The following is a 24,478-nucleotide window of genomic DNA, read 5'->3' on the forward strand; positions in this document are numbered from 1 at the left end:
AAGGGAAGGGAAGGGAAGGGAAGGGAAGGGAAGGGAAGGGAAGGGAAGGGAAAGGAAGGGCTTTCTTGGCCACAGGCTTCAAGAACTTCATATGCATTTTATGCCTTTTCATGATTTTGGAAACTTGGAAATATCTACAATTTCTCAGGTACACATCAATTCTTTGAGGCCATGCACTTGGGATCAGCGTGACCTTTTAAGGATGAATTACAAGTTCCTGACATTGGACAGCAAAAATTGCATTGTGAGACTGTGTGGAAAGTGCCTTTCTGTGCCTTTTGTACCAAAAAGGTTCAGTTTAGAAGTCAAAAATAATGTTTGAAGAGACCATTCTGCAAACTCCACCGTGCAACACTGAGGACCAGGCTGGGAGGTTTTACATCCCCTCTCACCCCCCAAGAACTGGCCATGCTGCAGTGGGAGCCTCACTGATAACGGTGCCGGTGAGGCGTGTAGCTGAAAAGAATCCCTTTCACTGGCTTGTTGGTTCTGCCGCGCTGCTGGTAAGACAAATGTGCTCATGTCAGTCAAGTATGCAGGGTGAAACTGAAAATCAGATAGATGTTGAGGATGTTACACTTATTCAAAAGGGGACAGATGAAACCATAAACCCCACAGAAATTTCCCTTTCTCTGTGTGCGTTCTTATAAAGGTAGGTCTGTTTTTAACTGGGGTCAGACTGTTCTGACCTGAAGAGGTTTGGGTTGGAAGGGAACCTTGAAGATCATCTAGTTCCAATCCCCCTGCCTTGGGGGTTATGATCAGCCATATTTGTCTCCTTTATGACCTCCAATTTAATGCAATATCTGTCTTCACAAAAACAGTTTTCTCCACAAAGCTCATGAAATCCTATGTAAACAGCAACTTATATCAGGGTTATCTATCCAAAAGATGGATGCAAGAAAAAGGATGAATGAGTTTAAAGATGTCAGGCATTAAGAATGGTCTCAGACTGGTTGCTCTGTATTAATAAGTCTGCAAACAAGTTAAAAAAAAATACTTTTAATCCCAAAAATCTTGTCTTGTTTTTAGCTATTTGCACAGCTCACACCTTTTTTTCTTCAGTTGGCTTGAAGCAGCTTGCCAACAACTAAGTGCCTGTAGAAGGCAGTCATGGAGGTTAGATCAGAAAATAATGCTTAGATATGAACATGACATGTGAAAGTAGCATAAAGCAGGAAAACCCTGTGGCCCTGTGCTTGATTTCACCCAGTCTTAACAGATTGCATCTGCCACTCACACTCCATAGCTGTGGGGTGCCAATGCCTGCAAATAACTGGACAAGAGCTATGGGCCCCAAAAGACTGTTTTCTGTGGCTGCACGTGCTCACTGGAGTTCAGTAGCTGAAGACAAAGCACTGTTAGCTGCTCAGTTCTCATATGCTCACAAACCAACCATACACCCACCCACGCAGTAGCTTTAAGCTGGTATCATTAAAGCTGAAGACAGCAGCAAGAAGTGTTTGTTTCTTTGTATTAATCTCTATTATCTTTTTTGATATTTGAACCAATACAAGATTCTCCAAAGGAGTTCAGCCTCTGCCATAAAAGACATTGAATATCTCCAATTGTCATTTCTGAGTTTGAAACCTTTCTCTTAGTCTAGTAAAAAGGCAGCTCTTGTATCACAAGTTACTAGGCTTGATCTGTTGGGATTTTTTGCAAGCTGTAAGCATGAAAATCCATGAGAAATAAACTTACTGTTCTACAAAGGATTTGGGAAAAAAAGCATGTTATCAGGTTTTCTTTAGAAGCTTATGGACAAAAAAGCTCAGACTTGTAAATATTCATAGTCAGACGATCCTTTTCAGTTAGTTCAATAAAAGATGAACCTCTGCATAGAAAAAGGATCAACCTCTTCACATATGTGGCCTGAGGTTCTAGCTTTTAGAAGGTATTAATGTTGAGAGGGAAGATAACCCCTGTAAAATACATAGAATTAAGACAACAGTTACTACAAAATAGTAATCTACAAAGATAACCTGAATGATCTGAAGCAAAGTTGTCTTTCTCAGAACATGCTGCATGAGCCCATTCATGGCATATGTTTCCATTAGGTATATAAATACTATGAATATAAAGCTATATATGTATTATACATATTATCATTGCATTATATACAAAAGATGGCTTGGACAAAGAACAAATTCCTAGCATTCAGCCACATGTCAGGTATACTATGCCACTAAGGCTCAGCCTTGCCAAAGGAAAAAAAAAAAGAAAATTAAAAACAACACAGAACAGATTTAATTTTTAAAATTACACAATGGTCAACAGAGGTAGCTGTACAATGTGTTTCAGCATTTCTAGAGGCTTTACTGCTATACTGAGTTTTGTCTGTTTAAAGCATTACCACTGTATGTTAGCCATGGAACAGTAAAATCGATTCAGACCTGGCTGACAGATCTCTGAAGGTACTTAATATACTAATCTTGGAAGCTGTTGGGGGATCTGAAGCGATCACTGTGGGGCCTCGTGCTTTAGGGTTTTCCTTGGTGGGTAAATCTGGAAGTAAATATAGAATCACTGCCAGTATAGTTTGACCATGAATTAAATCGGTAGGTTGAGAAAAGGATGGCCAAACACAGCAGACTGGATCACGCTCTACTGTGATCCCTGTCAGACAGAATGTCTGCAAAATTGCATGCCTCAGAATGAAACAAGACTTATCTACAGAATGAGGGTTATATCCCCAGAAGGTCTGAGGAGTTATTGTGGAGAAGCAAGGAAGAAGGTTTCCTCAATGCAATGCTGTGGCAAGAATGGCTAATTCAATTCCCAGGTGTGCTACAGGAAATGCCTTTACTTCAGAATATACCTTCTGGGAGACTAATATTAAAAATGCATTTTAAAAAGCATGTTGAAGAAGTGGTGAAGGCACAAACAAGAGCTGCAAAAAAAAATTAGTGAATTTTCTTTAGAGGGAAAGACTCTGAGAGCTCAGTCTGCTTAGCTTATCAAAAGGATGATGAAGAGATGAATTGCTCACATTATATAAGTATCCTCATGGGGAGACAGTAGAAGTACAAGAGGCTTTTTAATCTGGGAGAGAACAGCATAATAAGAGGCAGCATATAGCAGATGAATTCATACAAACTCGATTTAGAGACAAAGGCCATTTTTGGTGATGAAAACTATTAGTCTTGGGAATAAGCTACCAAGGGAATGCATGGATTTTCCATCCCATGAGTTTTCAAATCTAAGCAAGGGTGTTTTCATAAGATATATTTAACCAAACACAAGTCACTGAACTCATGAAATGTGTCTTGAGGTAAAGCGTAATGGTCTATGACATATGACGTTAAATAGAAAATGTTATGTAACTTTGTAGTCTTGAACTCCACAATTCTTTGACTGAGCTTCATATCTGTAGGAAAATGAAGCAGTGGTGAGACAAGAGGCTGCGCATTTCAAGCTGAGGAGCTTGCTTAGAAACAACAACAGCACTGTAAAGGAGAGCAACTCAGACTGGTCAGAAAAGCATGGCTGGATGTTCCAGAGGGTATAACAGTGCTGTATACTGAGTACTACATTTTCTGTGGCTGATTAAATTGGTGAGCATTTAACTGAATTTCAGTGTCTCACCCAGCAAAGATAGATAAATCTTTTTGGTCCCACTGCCTAAGACTATACAGCCCTCAGTACACAGACCACCAGTATGATGGGCTGTTTTTCCCTCCCAGCACATGCAGAGCTTACTGCATCCTGCTCTGTGCTGCAGTATGTTATTGCCCCCCTCCACAAGAGAGCTTGCTTCTCTCCTCCATTTCCAGGCAACCTGGGACTCTTCCCCTAACTCTCTTGTGCCCCCATGAGTGCCCAGCGCTGCTTTCCTGCTCCCCTCCTCCAGTTCATCAAATCCTGGCTGCTCATGCCACTGATGCAGCTTTTTGCAACTGACGTTGTAGCAGTTTGTGGCAGGAGGGGAGAAAAAGGATTTTTTTTTTTCCCAACAAAGGGCCTGTCCATGCCATGTTCAAATTAAATTATTTCTAAAGATAAAAAGCCTCCAGGTGGTTCCTGTACCACCTAGTTCTTAATTTTGCTTTTCCAACTCTAATTGCAGCCTACTGAGGTGGGGGAGAGGGCAAAGGAAAAAGCAGTCAATCCAAATTGTCTTGTGAGGGAGGTAATAGAGCAGGGCTAAGGAAGCTCAGCAGTCATTTAAGTGCACAGCTTCTTGTAAATCCTTTCTGAAAAGCCTGAATGAATCCTGCAAATGAATGGCCATTTTGTCCCTTTTAGTTCTCCTTCTCTAGCACAGAACTCAATGTGCAGCTTGTGGACAGACAGATTCCACAATAAATAGAGAAGGAGAGTAAAACTAAACCCACTGGAGCTTAGCCAGCAGCAATGTCAAATCCCTTGACTGATTTCCCAGGGAATTCTTGCTCTAAATGTCAGGAGAACATAGCCCTGCAGCCAAACCTGGACCAGACTGATACCGAGGCGTGACAAAATGAATGACCTAAGTAACAAGATTACACCATAGGAAAATTAAAACTTCAGAAATGTGCAAAGATCACGTTTCAGTAAGCGGTGTTTTATGTAAGATCCTTTTAGTAGACAAAGCTTAACCCAAACTTATAAAACATAAATGAGTGAGGGGAGGGGGATTTATTAGTGGCAACAGAGTGAAAGTTTCTGCAAGCACTAATGGTTTCTGAAAGGCTTACAGCCTGCTCTCAAATGCTCTTGTTGACAGGAGCCAAGGAAGGTCAAAGGAATTTGGTCTCCTAGGAGTCTGAACCACTTTGAAAACATCAACTAAGTCCTCCATCACTAGGGCACTCCTACAAATCCTGTAGTCTCCCCTGCCAGCAAGCGTCCCTTTCACTGTGGTTACCTGCAGCCACTCATGCCCATGGGGCTGGCAGGAGCCTAAACAGCTTTGGGATTTCTGATCCTCCATCAGCAGTAGCTGAAACTACCTGGTGGGTTCAAGATCTGTTGAAAAGGGCAGGAACACCCAGAACAAAGACAGGGGAAGAGAGAGAGAGAGAGAGAACAGGCATGTAAGCCTCATTGCTTTTGGAAACTAAAAGCCTGAAGTGGTGCTGAGAGGAGTCGAGTGAGCTGAGCTTAACAACAGCAACATAAGGGAGGGGAGTCCAGATTCGCTGCGTACAAAGATACTGAGAAAACACACAGTGCTTCTAAATTATGTTCTTTTTTTAGGCTTTAGTCTTTTTTTAATTTGCTTCAGTCTTGTCTGACAAACCCCACTGTCTGACGGAGTTGCCCAGGAATGGATATCTGTGAGACTTGCCATAGAAGCGAAGGAACTCTTCCCACACTGCTACCCAGTGAGGTGATAGAAGCTAGTGCTGGGAGTTTTTCTGCCTCTCTCTAATATTGTTTTAGCTGGAATTAGCTGTTTGCACATTCCTCTCCAACTCTGGCACATTCCTCTCCAACTCTGGCAGTGTGCCCTCTCCTCCATAACAGACTAAACTGAAATCCCAGATCCAGCACGCTTCAACTATCTGGGAAGTTCTTGTTTAGAACGGGGATGTCTTATGTGTTGGAGCATCTTCTCACCATGGCTTATGTTCCTACGGAGATCTTTAATTCATGATGCCCTAGAAATTACTGTAGAAACTCAGATTTAATGTTCAGTGAAGGAGAAGCAGACGCACTGCAAGATTCCTCTGCACATTCCCCCTGCCCCAGGCCCGACATGGATTGAGTTTTAACACCATCTTTAAATTTTTCATAATATTCTTTTGTAAGTTATTTCCTTAACTATGTTGAGCACAGCAGCTGGAGCAATATTTTATTGTTGGACAGAAGTCCAAAATGAGTTAGCCCTAGTTTTTAAAGATGAAAATACATATTAAAAAAAAAAAAACAAACCCAAAACCAAACCAAAACCCCAACCAAAACAAAACAAAAACTATGAAAAACCAAACTAACAAAAACGAACCTATGTGGTCCCATCTCCAAACATTGGCTAATTTATCCCTGTACAAACTGGGGCAGCTTTCCTCTGATGTTCAGTGCTATCTCAGGGGATGTCTTCCTTGCCTTCTGTGCTTACAACAGAACATAGTCTGTTTGTTTGATCAGAGCTGGCACTGTGCAGTTCGCTCCAGGTTTGTGCCCGAAGCATTGCCTTTCTCTGTTTTATGCGGCCACAACCTTTGTCTAATCCTCCAGAAGATTTATCACAATAAGAATGGTAGCAGTGACAGAAGCTATTAATGTTCTGGCTTCTCTGTTTGGCAGTGATCTGCTCGGAAGATCAAAAAGAGCAGATACATGTTATCTGCAAGAAAAGGAAAAGCAATTACTGGTTTTGTTAAGCATATTTTGTTTGTGAACAAACAAACATGCCAAAGGAGCAGAGTTCACAAGGTGCCAAAGAACAAGTGTGTTTTCAAGGCAAAGCTATGAAAGTAAACTCAGCTCTGATTTTAAACAGCCAGTTCCAAAACTTGAAAGAAATTTGAGGTTTGCATGGGTGCCTTTTGCAGATTTTGGAACAACAGAAGAAAGGATTTGTATGACAGCAGTAGCCATGGTGTCAAAGTCTGAAATAATCAGATAATGGCTTCAACCAAATGCATGTGGGAAGAGGCGTGGCATGTTCAAAGCACATGAAGGGAAGGCACAGATGTTTGAAAAAAAGCACTTAAAAAATGACCTTTTTTACAGTAACTCCTGGCAGAGGGCAAAAAGGGAAGAGGGGTAAAAGAATAGTATGCAGACAAACATACTACCTGAAATACTTTCATTATGAGTGACTCCTGCAGCCTTGACAGAAGAACTTGGTCTTTGGGTATATGTAGTAAATTATGGCCTTATGTGTCAGTAAGACAATGTTAGGACTGGAAGTTTCTGAAATCACTGTAGCAGGTTGTGGAGGGCATAGATTGAAAAACCAAGCACACCAAATGAAAGAGCAGAGATGTGCAATGATGACTGTATCCCCCTCCTCCCTCAGCCCTGTCTTGACTAACTCAAGACATAAGCAAGTGAAGTAAAGCTTGAAAACAAGAAAAGCAAACACCAAGCCTGCAGTTTCTCTTTTGCCATCAAATTGTGAATGTCTCTTGGTATCTTTTATGACATGGCTTTAGGGGAAGAGCAGGCAAAATTGGGAGAAACACCTACATTTATACTTTATGATAACCTTCTTTTTCCATCAACTGTGATTAGTAAGTATTTAACACATGGACATGACTTTTTTATTGCTGTGTGTAAAAATTAATTGATAATGTTACACATTATGCTTACTTTTCACTGTTTAAAATTATTATCTACAATCTCCTAGCAGAAGCTAAGAGAGGACGTTCTATCTGTGGTTTCCATGTCCAGACTAGTTCTTCAGATCTTGCACTGTTTTCTCATGGTTAGAAGGATTATCTGGCACAATGTGTCTTGTACAGGCTGGCTGATCATGCCAAACTTTTATTTTCACAGTTGCTGCATGAATGCATCACGGTAGATGTTGTTTAGCCTTATTTTACACTTGAACATGTCCCTTAGAATGTTTTCTATATAACTTATGCACAGATTCTTCTACTGTGTGCAAAGGTCTAGACCGCTGGAAAAAAAGGATTTTCTAGGTACTTTGTTCCATTTTCACCCATGTCTTCTTCAAGTGTCAGTTTCTATGCATTCTCTAATGAAATAGTTGTGCCTGGGAGCTTAGACAACTTTGTGGTTTTTCTTATTACATGAAGAGCTCTTTTTTCACTGAATTGTTTTCTTGCTGTAGAGGCATTGGGTAGGGTCCATGTGAATTTTCTCAACAGAGATCATCATGGTCTAATTTAAACAGTATTTTCCATTGGCCTCCATTTGGCATTCCACACTGGGCAAAACTTTATTGAATTTATCAACTTCACCAAGTAAAACTACAACAATGAAAAGGTCCCAGATGACTGGAAGTTGGCGAATGTCACACCGATCCACAAAAAGGGCTGCAAGGAGGACCTAGGAAACTACAGGCCTGTCAGCCTGACCTCAGTGCCTGGCAAGGTTATGGAGCAGATCATCCTAAGTGCAATTACACAATACCTACAGGATGGACAAGGGATCAGACCAGCCATCAGAGGTTTAGGAGGGGCAGGTTCTGTCTGACCAACCTGATCTCCTTTTATGATCAGGTGACCCGCCTGGTAGATGAGGGGAAGGCTGTGGATGTGGTCTATCTGGACTTCAGCAAAGCCTTTGACATCATCTCCCACAGTATATTCCTGGAAAAGCTGGCAGCCCACGGCTTGGACAGGGGCACTCTGTGCTGGGTTAGGAACCGACTGGGGGGCCGGGCCCATAGAGTGGTGGTGAATGGTGCTGCATCCAGTTGGCAGCTGGTCACTAGTGGTGTCCCCCAGGGATCAGTGTTGGGTCCAGTTCTGTTTAATATCTTTACTGATGATCTGGATGAGGGGATTGAGTCCACCATCAGCAAATCTGCAGATGGCACCAAGTTGGGGGGGAGTGTCGATCAGCTGGAAGGCAGGAGGGCTCTTCAGAGGGACCTGGACAAGCTGAAGAGTTGGGCTGATTCCAACAGAATGAGGTTCAACAAGACCAAGTACCAGGTCCTGCACTTTGGCCACAACAACCCCATGCAGTGCTACAGGTTGGGGGCAGAGTGGCTGGAGAGCAGCCAGGCAGAAAGGGACCTGGGAGTTTGGATTGACAGGAAGCTGAACATGAGCCAGCAGTGTGCCCAGGTGGCAAAGAAGGCCAATGGCATCTAGGCCTCTATCAGGAACAGTGTGGCCAGTAGGTCCAGGGAAGTGATTCTTCTCCTGTACTCAGCGCTGGTGAGGCCACACCTGGAGTACTGTGTCCAGTTCTGGGCCCCTCAGTTCAGGAAGGATATTGAGATGCTGGAGCAGGTCCAGAGAAGAGCAGCGAGGCTGACTTGAGCACAAGTCCTATGAGAAGAGGCTAAGGAAGCTGAGATTGTTTAGCCTGGAGAAGAGGAGGCTCAGAGGAGACCTCATCACTATCTACAATTCCCTGAAAGGAGGTTGTAACCAGGTGGGCGTCAGTCTCCCAGACAACCCGCAGGACAAGAGGGCATAGTCTCACACTCTGCCAGGGGACGTTTAGGCTGGATATTAGGAAGAAGTTTTTTATGGAGGAATTAATCAGACATTGGAATGGGCTGCCCAGGGAAGTGGTGGATTCACCTTCCCTGGAGGTTTATAAGATAAGACTGGATGTGGCACTTAGTGCCATGGTCTAGTAACCATGGCGGTGCTGGATCAAGGGTTGGACTTGATGAACTCAGAGGTCTTTTCCAACCTGTTTGATTCTGTGATTTTATGATTCTATGAAAACACAATATAGGAAGAATATAAAGTTACTAGAGAGCATCCAAAGGAGGGCTACAAAGACAGTGAAGGGTCTAAAGGGGAAGCCAAATGCAGAGCGGCTGAGGTCACTTGGCTCACTTCAGCCTGGAGAAAAGGAGACCAAGGGGAGACCTCATCACAGTCCAGGACTACTTCATGAGGGGAAGCGGAGGAGCAAGTACCAATCTCTTCTCCATAGTGACCAATGATAGGACCCGAGGGAATGGCATGAACCTGTATCAGGGGACATTTATGTTGGATATTAGGAAGAGGTTCTTCCAGATGGTGACTGGGCACTGAAACAGGCTCTCCAGGGAATGGTCACAATACCAGAGTTCAAGAAGTATTTGGTCAATGCTCTCAGGCACATTGTGTGATTCTTGGGGCTGTCCTGTGCAGAGCCAGGAGCTGGACTCGATTCTCCTGGGTTCCTTCCAACACAGGGTATTCTATGATTCTATGATCTTGTAGCCAGTAGAGTTCTATTAAAGTACTCATAGGTATTTTAGATGGATAAAGCTCCCTGGCTGCAGAGCTGCTAGGGCTTTTTTTCCCCTTTAATACAGAGTGGCAGAGAAGAAACTGAGAAACCTTTGAATCCTTCCCATTGCCGGGCAGCCCCGCGCCGCTTCTTTTTGACCGGCAGCCGCGACCCCCCTGCACTTCTCTGCACAGGCACATGACCACAAGCGACCCGCAGCCGGTGCTCCGGCGGCCGCGCCTCGAGTCCCCGCCGCCCGCCCGGCGCAGCAGGTAGGGCAGCGCGGCGGCGGCAGCCGCTCGGTCGGGAGCCGTCGGGAGCCGGCCCGCCCCCGCCCCGCGCCCCGGCCCCGGCCCGCCCCGGCCCCGCCGCTCACCCGCGCCCGCCGGGGAGGCATGAGCGACGGAGCGGCCGCTCCGCGCCGCGGGTGAGTGCGCGGCCCTCGCGGGGCGCGGAGGGAGGGAAGGCAAGCGGCGGCAGGAGAGAGGCAGGCGGGCGGGGACAGTCCCCCAACCCCCCCCCCCAAACCAAAGATGACTTTAAGGGAAACCTTCGGGGAGCGGGGTGCGCGGCTGCGGGAGGGGCGCTCCGTGTCCGCGCCCGCGGGGACCCGCAGCTGCCCAGCCCCGGGAGGAGTGCGCAGCCAGGTGAGGGGCTCGGCGTTGTTGCCTTTCTCCTGCGTTTTGCACCGAGGGATGGCAGCCAGGGCACCCCCTTCCCGAAGGCACTACGGGACCTATCGGTTTTAACACCAGAGGTGCGAAGGGGACAGAGAGTCGTTTTCCACACGCTCAAAGTTTGTTCTATTGTCCACTTACAGTCCTGCAGTGTCGTGCGTGCAGAAAACCCGGGTCCCGCACAGCTAAAAAGCTGCGGTACTGGCAGCTTCAGAGGCTCCCCACGTCCCGTAGATATCCGTGTCAGTTGCTCACTTAATATCGTATTGGAAAAGGAGGCAAAATGGTTACAAGCAAGCCCTACGACAGTGCATTTGTTTTGCAAGAGTAGCCTGTCCCCCTCCTTCCCCAAAATTGGCCAGCGGGTGCCCGTTGTCCATTTGAGCTCCAGCCGGCGGTGCCAGCCCAGGTCGGCAGTGTGGGAGCTTGCTGTGGAGGTGCCACTGTAAATAGCCACTCCACGCACAGAACTTGTATGTGGCAGGAGTGTCGTATGGAGTGGCTAGCTGCAAGCCCGTGTCCAGGCTGTGTGTCTGCTCTCTGAAATTGTGTTAATTAGAAAAAGAAGAATTTTTAAAATACTGTTTGACTTTTGTATTGAAGCCTTTGTTGTGATTTACATTGTTATGGCTTTGAAGCCATAATCATACCTGCAACCCTGCTGGCAATGCAAAACCCACCTTGCATCCTATCAGACACAATTCACTATGTAATCTTGTAGTCCAGACCAGAGAATTTCAAGTTGTGGCCCCACATGAAATTAATGTGTAACCATTACTTGAAAGTGGCTTTCTGTTGTGTTTTGGATTTATCTGGAAACTGTGAACAACAACTACTCCAAAAAAATTGTTTTGCAACTTTGATGGTAAATCGTAGCTGCTGGAAAGTCCCATTTTAGTTTCAGACCTGTCACAGCCATCTCTCTGCCTCATCTCAAGCCTTTAAGTTTAACTGCATGCTGAAAAAAATAGTGGATGTTGGAGATAGCGTTGATTTTTGGGTTGCTGATCACCTTTGGATTTAAGTGAAAACCTGGACTCAGGACTCAAACACAGTATTAAGCTTTTATTAACATTTATAGGAGGTTTTGCTGTTAGGGAGAAAGGTGCACAGTTTGAAAGAAAAATTTGACCCTGACAGCTGAGTATTTTGCTGGGTGTTGAAATTATAGAAAAACAGACTGTTTCAGAAAAACATGTATGGATTAAAAATAGATGTTTAGATGATTAACTGTCAAAATATGGCTGACAGTGGAGTTCTATGTAGTATGATGTTCTAGAAGAACAGAAACTTCATGTTGACAAGCAAGCTTCTATGTTTGAAGCTTTTGGCTTGCATGCAACAGTTTTGCATTTTTGGGGCTGCAAATAATATTGACTGAATTGGCTGGATATGGTCTCAACTGGAGAAGCAGTATGAGATCTGTCCTTCATAAGTGGCACCCTCCTTCTGGTCCGGCCCATCAGCAGTTCAGCAGAAGGTGTGATCCTCTGCACCCTCCCTGTCTCTCTCTTCCACATGTGTGCACCTGCGCACACGCTCACTCTTAATGTGTTTTTCCAAGATGTTCCACAACTAGTGAGAAGCCAACTGCATTATTTTAATGCCAAGTACAAACCCTTTTTCTACCCACTTCCCAGGAAGAAGGTGTATAATTAATTTGCAGATTTCAGTGTTCTGTGCATACAGAAAGGGATGTCAGGCACACTTGAACAAAGACATCAGGAGTTACCATACCCCTCTCTCCCATGCTCCGTAAGTCTGCGTTCCCCTCACAGTGCCCTTGGTGGCTGGAAATTTTCCAAAAGCCTTGAATATAACACCAGGGTTTGCATTTTGCTCAGGGAAATCCGGGTTGCATCCCAACTGAGCTGATGAGTGAAAGGGTAGATGAGTGCTGTTTCTCCTGTATGTGCATCCAGGTTTCTTTTCCATGGGCTTCATGACATGTGTCATCCCTATATTAAATGTTCACCTGGGAAAATGAATTTTTCTCAGTATGGATATAGCACCTATGTCTTATTCAGGTCACTAAGATAAATTATTAGTGAGGAAGTAATAAGAGTGTCAGAGGTAATACTTTAAGTTTCAGTGTGAAGCTGGGCATAGGGTTCAAAGGTAAGGGCAACCAGATATCTCTGAGCTTCAGCTTTGAGGGAGGCAATGGTTTTGGGGTCATTTTGAACAAAAAGTCTAGTCTAGATGGTTGATCATTAACTGAGTGTTAATGTGAGATCTTACAAAAACATCTTTCCATTTGTCTTGAGTTTGACCCAAAATCAGAAGATTTGGGGTATGACTTTATTCTCTTTTGAGATTCTGGCTTCACTTTCTAGTAGAGCAAGTCCTGCTGAGGTGTCTCAGATCACTTCACAAGCACTTTTCAACAGCCATTTGTAGGATATAATGTAATTTTTGTTCTCACATGAGAATCTAGAGAACTGAGATAGAGTTCAAATGGCCTATCCAAAACACAGAGTAAATTAGCATAGAAAATGAGACAGGGAAACAACTTACTTGCTCCAGTCACAGGGTTAAATTGCTTTTCCCTAACTCACTGGAACTGTTAAGAAATTCATGGTCCATTCCTCTTGCAATAACTTGAAAAGGGCAGACATGCCTTTTATGCTTCTTTCTGATGTAACTGATATTAAATATGCATTGTAACTTCATTACCTCAGATAACTGAGCATAAATTCATCCATCTTTCACTTGAAATTCTGTTCCCAAATGTAGCAACCGAATATTCTTTCTTTTGTTTTCTGCTTCTTGGATGGGTTGGAGGTTTTTTGCTTTTGTTTTTAGAGAAGAATCTTGTTAGCATGCCTTAGAAACTCATTAAAATGCTTCCCTTTTGGCTTATTCTCCTAATTTATTAATACCACAAATAACTTTTCTTTGGTGACCCACTTTCATAGGTATCTGAACATCTAGCAAAATTGTAACTCATCAGGAAGGCAGCGTAGACTGATAAATAGCATCTCCAGACAGGGAGAAAAAACACGACACTCCTTTCTTTGCCATGCAGAGTTCTACACACCACACATACAGAAAATATTATCTATTCCCCAGCTCACTTGGCATCCTTAGCCCAAAAGAAAGCACTTTATTGATTGCATGATTGATTTAAAGGTCAGAATGTAGGATTGCATCTATTCTCCTGCCTGAATTAAATTTTCACCGTACATCCACAGTGAAGAAACTGCTCTTTGCATAAGTGTAATTTGAAATATTGGTCTGTATGAGTGTTCAAGCAAATAGACTTTCTCTTCTAGCTCCCAGGGCAAACTCCTAACACTACACTGTCATCAAAAACATTAGGTTTTGACTAAGTTACTAGTTTTTATTGAATTATCTTACCTGCTTTGTGAAAAGTACATATTTGCATAGAAAAAGAGGATACTCACTGATTTAATGAACAGGTTGATCAAGAGGCCACTTGAAGTGGTATAATTATACAGCCTCTAAATCAGAAAGAAGTCAGCTAGCATGGAAGAATACACTTATTTTCATAATCATTTCAAAATATACAGACTTTGCTTTTTGGGAGCTGAAACTATACGGACAGAGTTATCTCAAGGAGTGATTAATTAACCTGTATCCTGCATACACTCCAACACTGACTGTGTTTTAAGGACAGACTGCTCTAAGAGTGTAGTCTGTGGTTGTCCCAGGCCAATGATACTCAGCGTTGCAGCCTTCTCCGAAATCTGCTGAATAGCAACCCCTAACAGGAGAACAACAGACATTTGGTGACTTCTGATGAAGATTTGTTTTCCTTTTCAGTAAGTGTGGACGTCTGTGTAAGTGTGAGAGAATTATGGTGGCGTTTAAAGGAGTCTGGACTCAGGCCTTCTGGAAGGCCGTTTCGGCAGAATTTTTGGCCATGCTCATTTTTGTCCTCCTCAGCCTCGGCTCCACGATCAACTGGGGTGGAGCAGAGAAGCCCTTGCCTGTAGACATGGTCCTTATCTCCCTCTGCTTTGGACTCAGCATTGCAACCATGGTGCAGTGCTTTGGACACATCAGTGGAGGCCACATTAACCCTGCTGTGACCGTGGCAATGGTCTGCACGAGGAAGATCAGCCTCGCCAAGTCCGTCTTCTACATTCTTGCCCAGTGCCTGGGAGCCATCGTGGGCGCAGGCATCCTTTACCTTGTCACACCTCCAAGCGTGGTAGGAGGCCTGGGAGTCACTGCGGTAATCACTTCTCCTCTGGCTCTTGAACTAGACTAGCTTAGATCCTAAGAAAATATAATCAGTGTCACACAGAATGAGGAGAGTTCAAGTAGAGATTTTAAGGGCTTGCTGGTTTATTTGCATCTAGACAGGGCTTAAAGCTCTCCTTAGGATAGGTTTATGCAGTGTACTATCTATAGCTCTTCTTTTTATAGAAGTTCTCTTTCCTAGAACTTCCCCAAATCTGATGACAGCAGGTAATGTTAATTTACATACAAAATTTAAATAATATATGCGTGAAATGCCATTTTTATATGAGCTGGGGAGGGGGGAAATTAATTCCGTGCTATTATGATGGGGATTGAAAAAACATCAATTTAAAATGACATACTTTTGAAATAGATTGTGGCTTAGATTTCAGCTTTGTTCTAAACTAATAAGGAATGCCATCAGTTAGCCCTGTTGCAGGACTTATTAAAAATGCACTTGAGCCGCACACGGCTTAATTTTTAATTGAAATTTAAATTAATTAAGTCAGGGCTAATTAATGAATTTATAATTGAATAGTAAATTACAGTGCTCCCAAGGAAAAAAAAATGGTGAAAGGGAAGTGCAGCATTTGCAAATCCCTGTGTAAAAATAAACTATACTTCTGCAGTCTAAGTTTGAAGTCCATCTTGGATGTTACTGTTAGGCCTTCTGTTCTCAGTCCAGCAGTGATTTTCCATAACTCTCAAAATAAAAAAATATTTTAAAGTTAAAAAAAAAAAAAGGAATGTGGAGAGGGGGGCAATCTGTATCTCTAAAAGTTCATTGTTGTCTTTTACTCTGTAACATTTAGAAGTACTGTTCACTGAAATACAATTAATGTATGTGATAGCTTTCTGATTTATGAAATCACCTTTTCTTCATTTCTGGTGTTTCTTTCCCTTCTTCCAGGTACATGGAGATCTTTCTGCTGGGCATGGACTCCTGGTGGAGTTGATAATTACATTCCAGCTGGTTTTTACTATTTTTGCTAGTTGTGATTCAAAACGAAGTGATGTCACTGGTTCAGTAGCTTTAGCAATTGGATTTTCTGTTGCAATTGGACATTTATTTGCTGTAAGTTAATGATTTCTCATTAAAAAATAGATCCCTTTACCCTTTATGACTACTTCAGAAGTAAATGGAAACTTTTGTGACCTTTGTAGCTGTTACAGCTAATAAAGCTGCTGTATTCTTTATGGATCCATGCAAAAACCCTTTGGAGTTTGCAGGAGTGTCCCTTGGGTAGGGTGTTGCACCAGAACTTTTCTGGTTGTTTATGTGATGACTTCATTAACTTTATGATAAGACTCAGGAGAGTGGTGATACCTGCTGTCAAGATGAGAAGCCGTACAAAACCAGGGTGTTCCATAGAAATCAAACCCTATCATCAAGACTTTAATAACAGGTAACATTTTCTCTCTGCTTTAGATCAATTACACCGGTGCCAGTATGAACCCGGCTCGATCATTTGGACCTGCTGTCATCATGGGGAGATGGGAAAACCAATGGGTAACTCTACTTTCATGCTTCCTTCACCATAGCGACAAACAGCGATCAGAATTTTTCATACATCATTTGCTTTTAGCTCTCTCTCCCAGTACATCCTGTAGAGACTATCACCGAGGAAGGCAGGCACTGACCTGCCCCAAGCTTAGGTGTCATCATGCTCCTCACTTAGGACTGCAGTGCGGTAATGCAGCATGGTGGAATACCTTCTTACTGTTCAGGGGCCATTTGGTGGAGCTAGTAGCTGGGGTAGAAAGGAAATCATACAAAAAGTTCAAAACAAAAAAAAAGCAATGCAGTGAAACAGAAAGAATTGAACTGCTGGAAAGAAAAAATCCTCCAAGGCAGATTGCAAACCCTGCTGGTCATGTGGTGAGCAGTTATGGAAGTAATTCTGTTGGCTTCACATTTCACCTGGTTCTGCAGCAAACTGGGGGAAACATATAAAAATGAGAGGAGGGACCCTCTATGATGTGGTTCCTGGGGAACAATCTGCCTCAGCAAATGCTTGTAGTGAGAGATGAAGAGGTTGCAATCTTGTCTTTGCAGACCAGACCAGATGTTACCTGCTTCAGTTTGAAAGCATCACCTTAGCTAGGAGCAGTTGTGCAGGAAACAATGTGATAAACAGACTGTGAATGATGCAGTCATTTTCTACAGAATCTCACTATCCAACTTATTAAAAACCATTTCACATTTTATAAGGCAGAGATGGATCTCAACTCAGCCTCACCTAATTATAGACAGGGAAAGCACTTCTAGGGACACTTTCAATACTAACTGGAAGGGCTGCATATTACAGTGCGTGGAAGGATTTTCTTGATTTTTATAGTATGAAGCCCACATTGCTCTCACTGCAGCTAATAACAGAAATAGCATTGTCTTCAGGCCCTAAGGCTCCAATTCTGCAAACACTATACCATGTGTAACTTTGTTCCCAAGAGTTATCCTATTGAGGCAGATTTACCCATAATCAGTGAATGGTTTGTTCATATGAAAAACTGCTGTAGTTTTTCACAAGATTAATTATCCATACTCTGACGAAGCCTGTAATTTATAACTAAAGCTATAAACAATAAACAAATGTACCATGGAGAAACTTGCAGAAGAAGCTTCGTTACTGTCCTGGCCACCTGGAAAGACAGCCTTTTCTCCTCCTCCAGAGCAGTGACATTGGCATGCCATTCACAGAAGCCTGTGGGCTTTGGCACCTACTAATGTTACCAAACTGCTGGGTGTCGTGGTGAAATAGATAGGTACCTATAAAGTTGTGTTATATTCATTATATTTGCTTATTCAAATCAGATTATCAGGTAGCTGAATGTTGTATTCTGTAGGATTAGAAGCCAAATTTGGATTATTTTGGAAACATGAGTCTCAAATACTGAAGTAGAACTGTTTATGTGTACATTAGGAAAGGTTTTGTTCTCTTGAACATTAATTGTCATGTTGGTTGAAAATGCAGAAAGAAATCACTTTTCTATATCAGTGTTTCACTTGTATGTCTTCTTGCAAACAGTCCAAATACGTGGCCTACAGCTGGCAATGAGCAATGAAAAGTTAGAGGAGGCCTCTTGTAAAGAGATGGATCAATTAAACTTGACAAAATTATTTCACTTCGAAGATGTTGGCCTGCTTCTCAATCTTCTTACCACTGCTAGTTTAAAAGTAAAACTGTGTCAGAGCATCTGTTTGTTGTATGTGACCACAGAGATGTATTTGACATACATGACTCCACCAGGATCTGTTGCCTTTTTTTGTCTCAAGAAATGTTATAGTTCGGTTTGGTTAAAATAAGGAGGATGAAGAACCTGTACTTTTGTATTGTTGGACAAAGTTTTAAAAAATAAGTTAAATTTCCCATAAAGAGGGGAGAAAAAAGCTGATTTCCATTAATAGGAGAAGGTAGGGCAGCCAGAGAGGATGACCTTTGTTTGTCGAGAGGTCCATAGCTTCACTGCCACTCAGCCAGTCTGCTCCAGAAAATTAGTAACCAGATATGTAGATAGAAATCTTTTTCAGGCATCAGGGAAGTAGTAAATGTACCTCACTGAAATGTCAGTGTAGGTTCCTCTTTGCTCCATGGGGTCCACTGCCTGGTGATTCCTGAAACACTGATGTGAGAGGAGTTTTTAGGGAAGAGCTGCACCCACGGATGTGAGATCATTTAGATGACTGGATGCAAGGTGACTATGGAGTACTTCTGAAAGGGCTGGAATAGCTGGGAGAGACAGGGAGAAGGCAGAAATTAAAAAGAAAAAATACCAAAGACTAATACCACTAACAAGAAACTGCCTTTCGAATAACTTCATATGTGATTTTAGAGCACTCACGCTGAGCTCTAAGTCACCATCGGTGAAACCTATGGTAGTTGTACTTCTCTGACTCATAAACTGGATGGCAGATTTCATTCTGGTTCATGAAAGCCGGGGAGCAATGTGACCATGCATTTCTGCAGAGTTGGTTTTAATAATTGGGCCAGGGTATTTTGTAGAAACTTTTCTGGGTAAGGTCTGTACTTACATGCTTTTCTCTGGGACCTTGGCTTCCTTATTTGCTCTAGAGCTTAATGTCTGGGTTTTTTTCCACCTCTTTTTTGCAGGTGTATTGGGTGGGACCAATAATAGGAGCGGTCCTTGCTGGTGCTCTTTATGAGTACGTCTATTGCCCAGACGTTGAACTCAAGCGCCGTTTCAAAGATGTTTTCGGTAAGGCTACCCAGCCTTCCAAAGGGAAGTACATCGAGGTGGACGATAACAGGAGCCAAGTAGAGACCGATGACCTGATCCTGAAGCCTGGCATAGTTCATGTGATTGATATTGACAGGGGTGAGGACAAGAAGGGAAGAGATCCATCCAGCGAGGTGTTGTCTTCTGTATGACTAGCAAGAAGCACTGAAAGCAGAGAGCAGCCTCCTAGCACGTCCACAGATATTCTTCCACCTATTAAAGAAACAGATCTCCTCTAGACTGAGCATTTACCACTTCTTGAAAGGTACGGTGTGGGCAGCTGCATGGATTGGTGTCACCAAACCATACACCTGCTCAGTTGGAGGATTAGGACTTTGTTATAATTAGGATTCCCCACCTATTATTGCAAATTAAGACTTGTTCCTAGTATTTTCCTTTCCTTCTTTCTGGAGCAACCCCAAAATCAAAAAAAGAGATGAAAACATTCTCCTTTAATAAATCAGTCAATAATGAGATAAAGATAGAGATGTCTAACATTCAGATTGACAGTTAAGACATACCAGGAAATGCCTATAGACATGAAGACCTACTTATCAGATTGTTCTTCTGACACTTAATTGGCTGTTGTCAGCTCTGATTATAACATCGTATCCATTAAACATTCTCTGCAAGGTTCAGGGACAGCACCAGCAGTATTTAAGACTTTTATTCACGGTCGAGCAGAGTATTGTTTCCACTCACGTACGTCACTATTTCCTTGCAAACTACCTCGGAAAAAATGATACTTTAGTAGGTTTTTTAAAAAAAATATATCAACCCATCAAATTTCACTCATGTGATTTGCCATAAAAATACATCTCCAAGAGTAAATATGCTGAAAATGGAATGTTGAAGTATATAGTAATAAGGCTGCAAAGCATTTGACTGTACTGCATTCTCCCTCTTGTCACTGTGTATCTGGTGAAACACTCTCCTCGTGTTTGACTATTGACCATTTAGTGTTAGCAGCCTCTCAAGGTCATGCAAAGAATATAAAGGCTTTCCTGTTACAAGAGATACCAGAAGAAAAGAAGGCTTATCTGTTTTCAGTGCACTTGTTCAAATACACATTTCTGTGCTAATTTATATAAACTAAAGGTTTAAATTACTTACCTATTTTCTTACAAGATGGTTGGAGATATGTTTTTTTTAATTTATTAGTAATGTAGAGAGGTTTTAACTTTTAACTGTATTGCAACACTGATTGGGAAATAATTTTTTTATAACAGATGATAAAAATTTGACTGCTTCTGGCTTTTTGTTGTGATGCCTGACTATTTCAATGGGATCTGTGCTTGTTCCAGTGTTCATATAGTCTTAATTACACCTCTAGCTAAGGTTTCTTTATGTGTTGTTAGGAAAAGATGCAAGCGCAGGGTATTTTAGGGGGAAAGGTACATGAAATATGTTCAGTAAACAGTCTTTCCCTCATAGAAGTATTTTGACAGCCCAGGAGAACATTTCTGTAAAACTGTTACTGACTTACTGCTTTTGTTGCTGATCAGCAGCTTTGAGTTTTACGATACGCAGCTGCAAAGCAGTCAGGAGCATGGTATTATTACTGTAATTATATAGTTTTTATTTTTAAATTGAAAGCTACTCCTGCCTATTTAGCAAGAAGAAAAGGAAAAAAGTATTAGTCCTGACTGTGGGCTGTATTAGCCTTGTCTGTTCTTTGACATACTCTACATGCAATCTTTATTACAAGGAATTAGATGTTTCTAATGAGATAATAAATTCCTGCAACTCTCAAATTTATGCACTGTGATTCAAGTGCAACTCTACTGCCCCTACTTGCAGCACTGTATAGTCCCAGAGTGTCCTACTATAGTCCTTTTCCTAGTTTCACATTTTTCTTGTCTTAAACCCGGTTAGCATGGCACAAGTTCCCTGCACTGATCATGAGATTCATGACTCCTTCGTGCATTTGCAGTTGGACCATGATCTCTCCTGTATTCCACCCAGGCACAGCATGTAGCACAGGCAGACACAGGTCAGGGCTTCCTTGTGTGACCCAGGGACAGCCCTACTCCTGACATGTGAGCCCTCCCACCAGACATGCTCCTTCTCATGGCAGTGGCTACCTGTCAAGTCTAGTAAAGCAGCTGATATTTGTCCTTAGCTGTGCCTCGACACAGGGACAGGCTCACGATTCAAGGGCGTGGGCACGGCTGGGGACCTGCAACGAACAATGTCAAACCACAGATAAGAGCTCCTTCCCACAGCAAGGACTAAGTCTTCTGGGGAAGGGCAACACAGGTGTGGTGTTACACCTCTGCTCAGATGGGTAAACACCATGCTAAACAGATTCAATGAGAAGTTGAAAACTTGTTGGGGAAGTTCTGTCTAGGCATTTGGTTTGGGTTTGGTTTTTTTCTATATTGTTCAAATGCTGTATTTGTTAAAGGGACTCTTTGGTTAAACCTTTTGCATGACTTACCACAAGTAAAGTGTCATACACAAAGAACTGGTGGATTTTTAAGCAAAGGTTTGCATTTTTGTATTTCAAGACACTCCTTAATTTGTGATTTTTGCATGGTACTGTGTTATTTAAATAAGAAGCTGTGATTTGTTTTATGCCTAAGGGTCCTTTACACAAGTGGCTTTATGTGTGTTTTCCTCACCCAGCCTAATTCTGCTGCTGAGGTAAGCATAAGGTGAGCATAGCACCAGCCACCTCTGTTAGGAGGATCTTCTTCATTAAAATACTCTGTATTAATGAAGTGCGTCACTTAGAACCAGTCCCAGGAGAACTCCTCTCTCAGAGAGTATTGGACATAAGATCCTGAAACTTCTGAAAAGATCAGGGGACAGAAGAGCAGCTAAAATAGAGACCACTAGACAGTAAAGGATGATGCCATGCTACCAGACATTAGCAGGAAAGCAATATGTGGTAGATCTGCTCCTGCTCCCACAGAATGAAACTCATGGAGGAGTTTGTCATTGACTATGGTGGAAATGGTCCTGAGCTTTTTTGGGGTCTGATTGCTTCTGTCATGCACTTCACTGTGTTTTTTTCTAAAATCAGAGGCTCTCAGCAGGATACTTAGTTTTGGAAGAAAATGCATTCAACTTGAAGTTTATGACCCACCCTAAAGTATTCTTAGAAGTGTCCATCATCACAGGTGGTTCTGCCACACCACAAGACATCACCATTCATAAAAGGGAACATCACTCCTGAGCATCTCTTGGGACTTGATTTAGTTTTGACACAGTGATATGTGCTCCTCTAAGTTGTTTTGCAATGGTGTCATCACTGTACAGTAGTCACATTTGGTTAAATAATAAACTAGCATGACATTTTTATGGATTTGAAATACTTTTGCTTTAGTATTATTTTAAAATATGTACTTTGGTACTGTTTGAATGAGATTTATGTTCCAAAGCTCTTCAGCTCTAAATTGCACCTCATAACATAACTTGGTGTCCTCTTAAAGCATTTCTTGGTTGTGGTATGAAACGTCTTTTGTTTATTAGGGTGGTTGGTTATAACCAGAAGTCTGCCAGGTCTGTCATCATTCTGGGATCCTAAAAAACAAAATGGATGAGTCTCACTCCTCCATGATGGCATGATTGTTTTCTATGCTGTATTTGCACTCTAACGAACACATTCATATTAAATTACTGGATTTCAGAAAAGAAAACAGGGAAGTTAAGGGTGATTCTATTGCCACACACAAATACCTTTTATGTTGTGTGAAGGAGTTTATCACCCAAGTTCTTTCTCAGGAAAAAAAATAAAAAGCCCTGCAGCATTTGACTTGTCATCATAACGCTTCTCCTGTTGAAGTGTTTGGGAGCTGTATCTTTCATTCTTTCAGTGAAAGCAGGAGTGAGACTTATCTCATGCAGTGTTTAGGCTTGTCACATGTATTTGCATATCAGCTTTTCAAAGTGTGCTTTATTTCTGATTATTAGTAATTGCCACAGTAGAAAGCTAGATGGCCATCAAGTTTCTACCTTTCTAGTGCTGGATGGCAGAACATTTGCTGCTGTGCTCTGTAACATCTTACCTGTAGTCTGTGTAACACATTCAGGATATTACACACCATCCAATGTTTTTTATCTAATTAAAATATATGAAAATTTACATTGTGAACCTTTCTTTTCAAGGTGAGAAGTGAAAACACCATGCACAATTTTTTGTATCTCAATTCAGCCTCTGTGTATCTAAGTTTCTTGAGGACTTACTAAATAGACAAGATGTAATATAGACTGAAGTATTTGCCACCCACTTACATGATCTAAATCACACTGTTGCAGTCTGAAATTTAGGACAAATGAGGTAAAGCAATAAATGGATTTTTCTACAAGACTGCTTATTGTTTAAATGCTTAGTCACCATGATATCAGAACTAATGTTATAGGACTTAAAATTTCCATATGTAACATTTGGAATAATCTACTGAAAAAAATACACTATAAAATCATACTTGATTATCTGGTTCCCACATGTATTCTGCTGTTCTCACACTGCTATTGCAAATAAAGTATCTGTGAAAAAGAAAAAAAGGCATCATGTGATTATTGTAAACATTTAGTGATTCTAAAGCTCAGACTGAAATATAAGGAAAAACCCCAAATCCAACCAATAGAACATGTCTTAAGAGGAGTCTGGAAGTGTATGCAACTGAAAATGAATAATTTACTATGAAAAAATATGCAACAGTGAAGAGAGGTGCTTGTGCAAGAGATTTAATATCTTTAAGGAAATGAGCTAAACTGATTAAAGCAAAAATTATGCTGGTGTGTTGTCATGGTTTAAGCCCAGCTGGCAATTAAGCACCACGCAGCTGCTCACTCACCTCCCCCCAACCCCAGTGTAATGGGGAGGAGAATCAAAAGTAAAACTTGTAGGTTAAGAATAGTTTAATAAAAAACCCCAAAACATCAGTATCAACATTAAATCCAAAACACAGCACTGTACCAACTATGGAGAAGAAATTAACCCTATCCCAGCTAAAAGCAGGACATATACTGTACATCACTGACTTTGCCAGATGGTTTAAAAACTCACAGGACTAGTGAGGAGCTAAGGTTTGGAAAAGCGATAGAAATCATACTGACACTTAAGACCCCTTTCACTAAAGCATGACTTGTAAAACCAAGCTTCCACAAGGAACTTCAGCAATGGAAATCAGGTCCTGTAGCATTTACATTTCTAGTTGTCTAGCTTTTTGCTTGGAATGAAAAGTTTAACTCCTATTACATTAATGGAGGTAGATTAGGATCCTGAAAATGACTGATATGAAAACCCATCACCTGGGATCGCATCTAGTCAGTAGGAATGGCTGAGAGTAGGCTCAAACCTGAAATTCACCCCTTGGCAGCGCTTCAGCTCTTGCCTTCAGTTTGTTCATATCCAAGCTCCAGAGGCACCTCACAAGAGGCTTACGGGGGGGTGTGTCTGTGTGTGTTGCATATAACTTACTACACACATGATTTGTACCTTACTGAAACAGATTCCCGAGGGAATTTAGGCAGAACTAGTAAAATTATTTTGAGATCACAACCACATAAGAAAGGAGCTGCTCTGGCATTTTGAGACATGCACAAAA

At 42.0% G+C, this 24,478-nt stretch overlaps 1 protein-coding gene across 5 annotated transcripts in view; it reads left to right on the forward strand.

Moving 5' to 3' along the window:
• AQP4 (aquaporin 4) overlaps positions 1 to 23,432 on the forward strand; it is a 27,543-nt gene extending 4,111 nt beyond the window's left edge. The window contains exons 3-7 of one of the 5 annotated variants that reach the window (XM_017832084.1): positions 149 to 503; positions 14,262 to 14,676; positions 15,595 to 15,759; positions 16,114 to 16,194; positions 18,794 to 23,432. In XM_017832084.1, the coding sequence (XP_017687573.1) occupies positions 14,296 to 14,676; positions 15,595 to 15,759; positions 16,114 to 16,194; positions 18,794 to 19,072 (906 nt within the window). In that variant the 5' untranslated portion in view covers positions 149 to 503; positions 14,262 to 14,295 and the 3' untranslated portion in view covers positions 19,073 to 23,432. Of the gene's footprint in view, positions 1 to 91; positions 504 to 9,777; positions 10,071 to 10,170; positions 10,226 to 10,926; positions 10,949 to 14,261; positions 14,677 to 15,594; positions 15,760 to 16,113; positions 16,195 to 18,793 lie in introns of those variants that run through there. The other 4 variants (XM_017832091.1, XM_017832068.1, XM_017832076.1 and 1 more) reach the window with 4 other exon arrangements.
• Positions 23,433 to 24,478: the final 1,046 nt, after the last annotated feature.

The sequence above is a fragment of the Lepidothrix coronata genome, unplaced genomic scaffold, assembly GCF_001604755.1.
Source record: "Lepidothrix coronata isolate B3197 unplaced genomic scaffold, Lepidothrix_coronata-1.0 Scaffold6, whole genome shotgun sequence".
In the NCBI taxonomy this organism is placed as follows: Eukaryota; Metazoa; Chordata; class Aves; order Passeriformes; family Pipridae; genus Lepidothrix; species Lepidothrix coronata.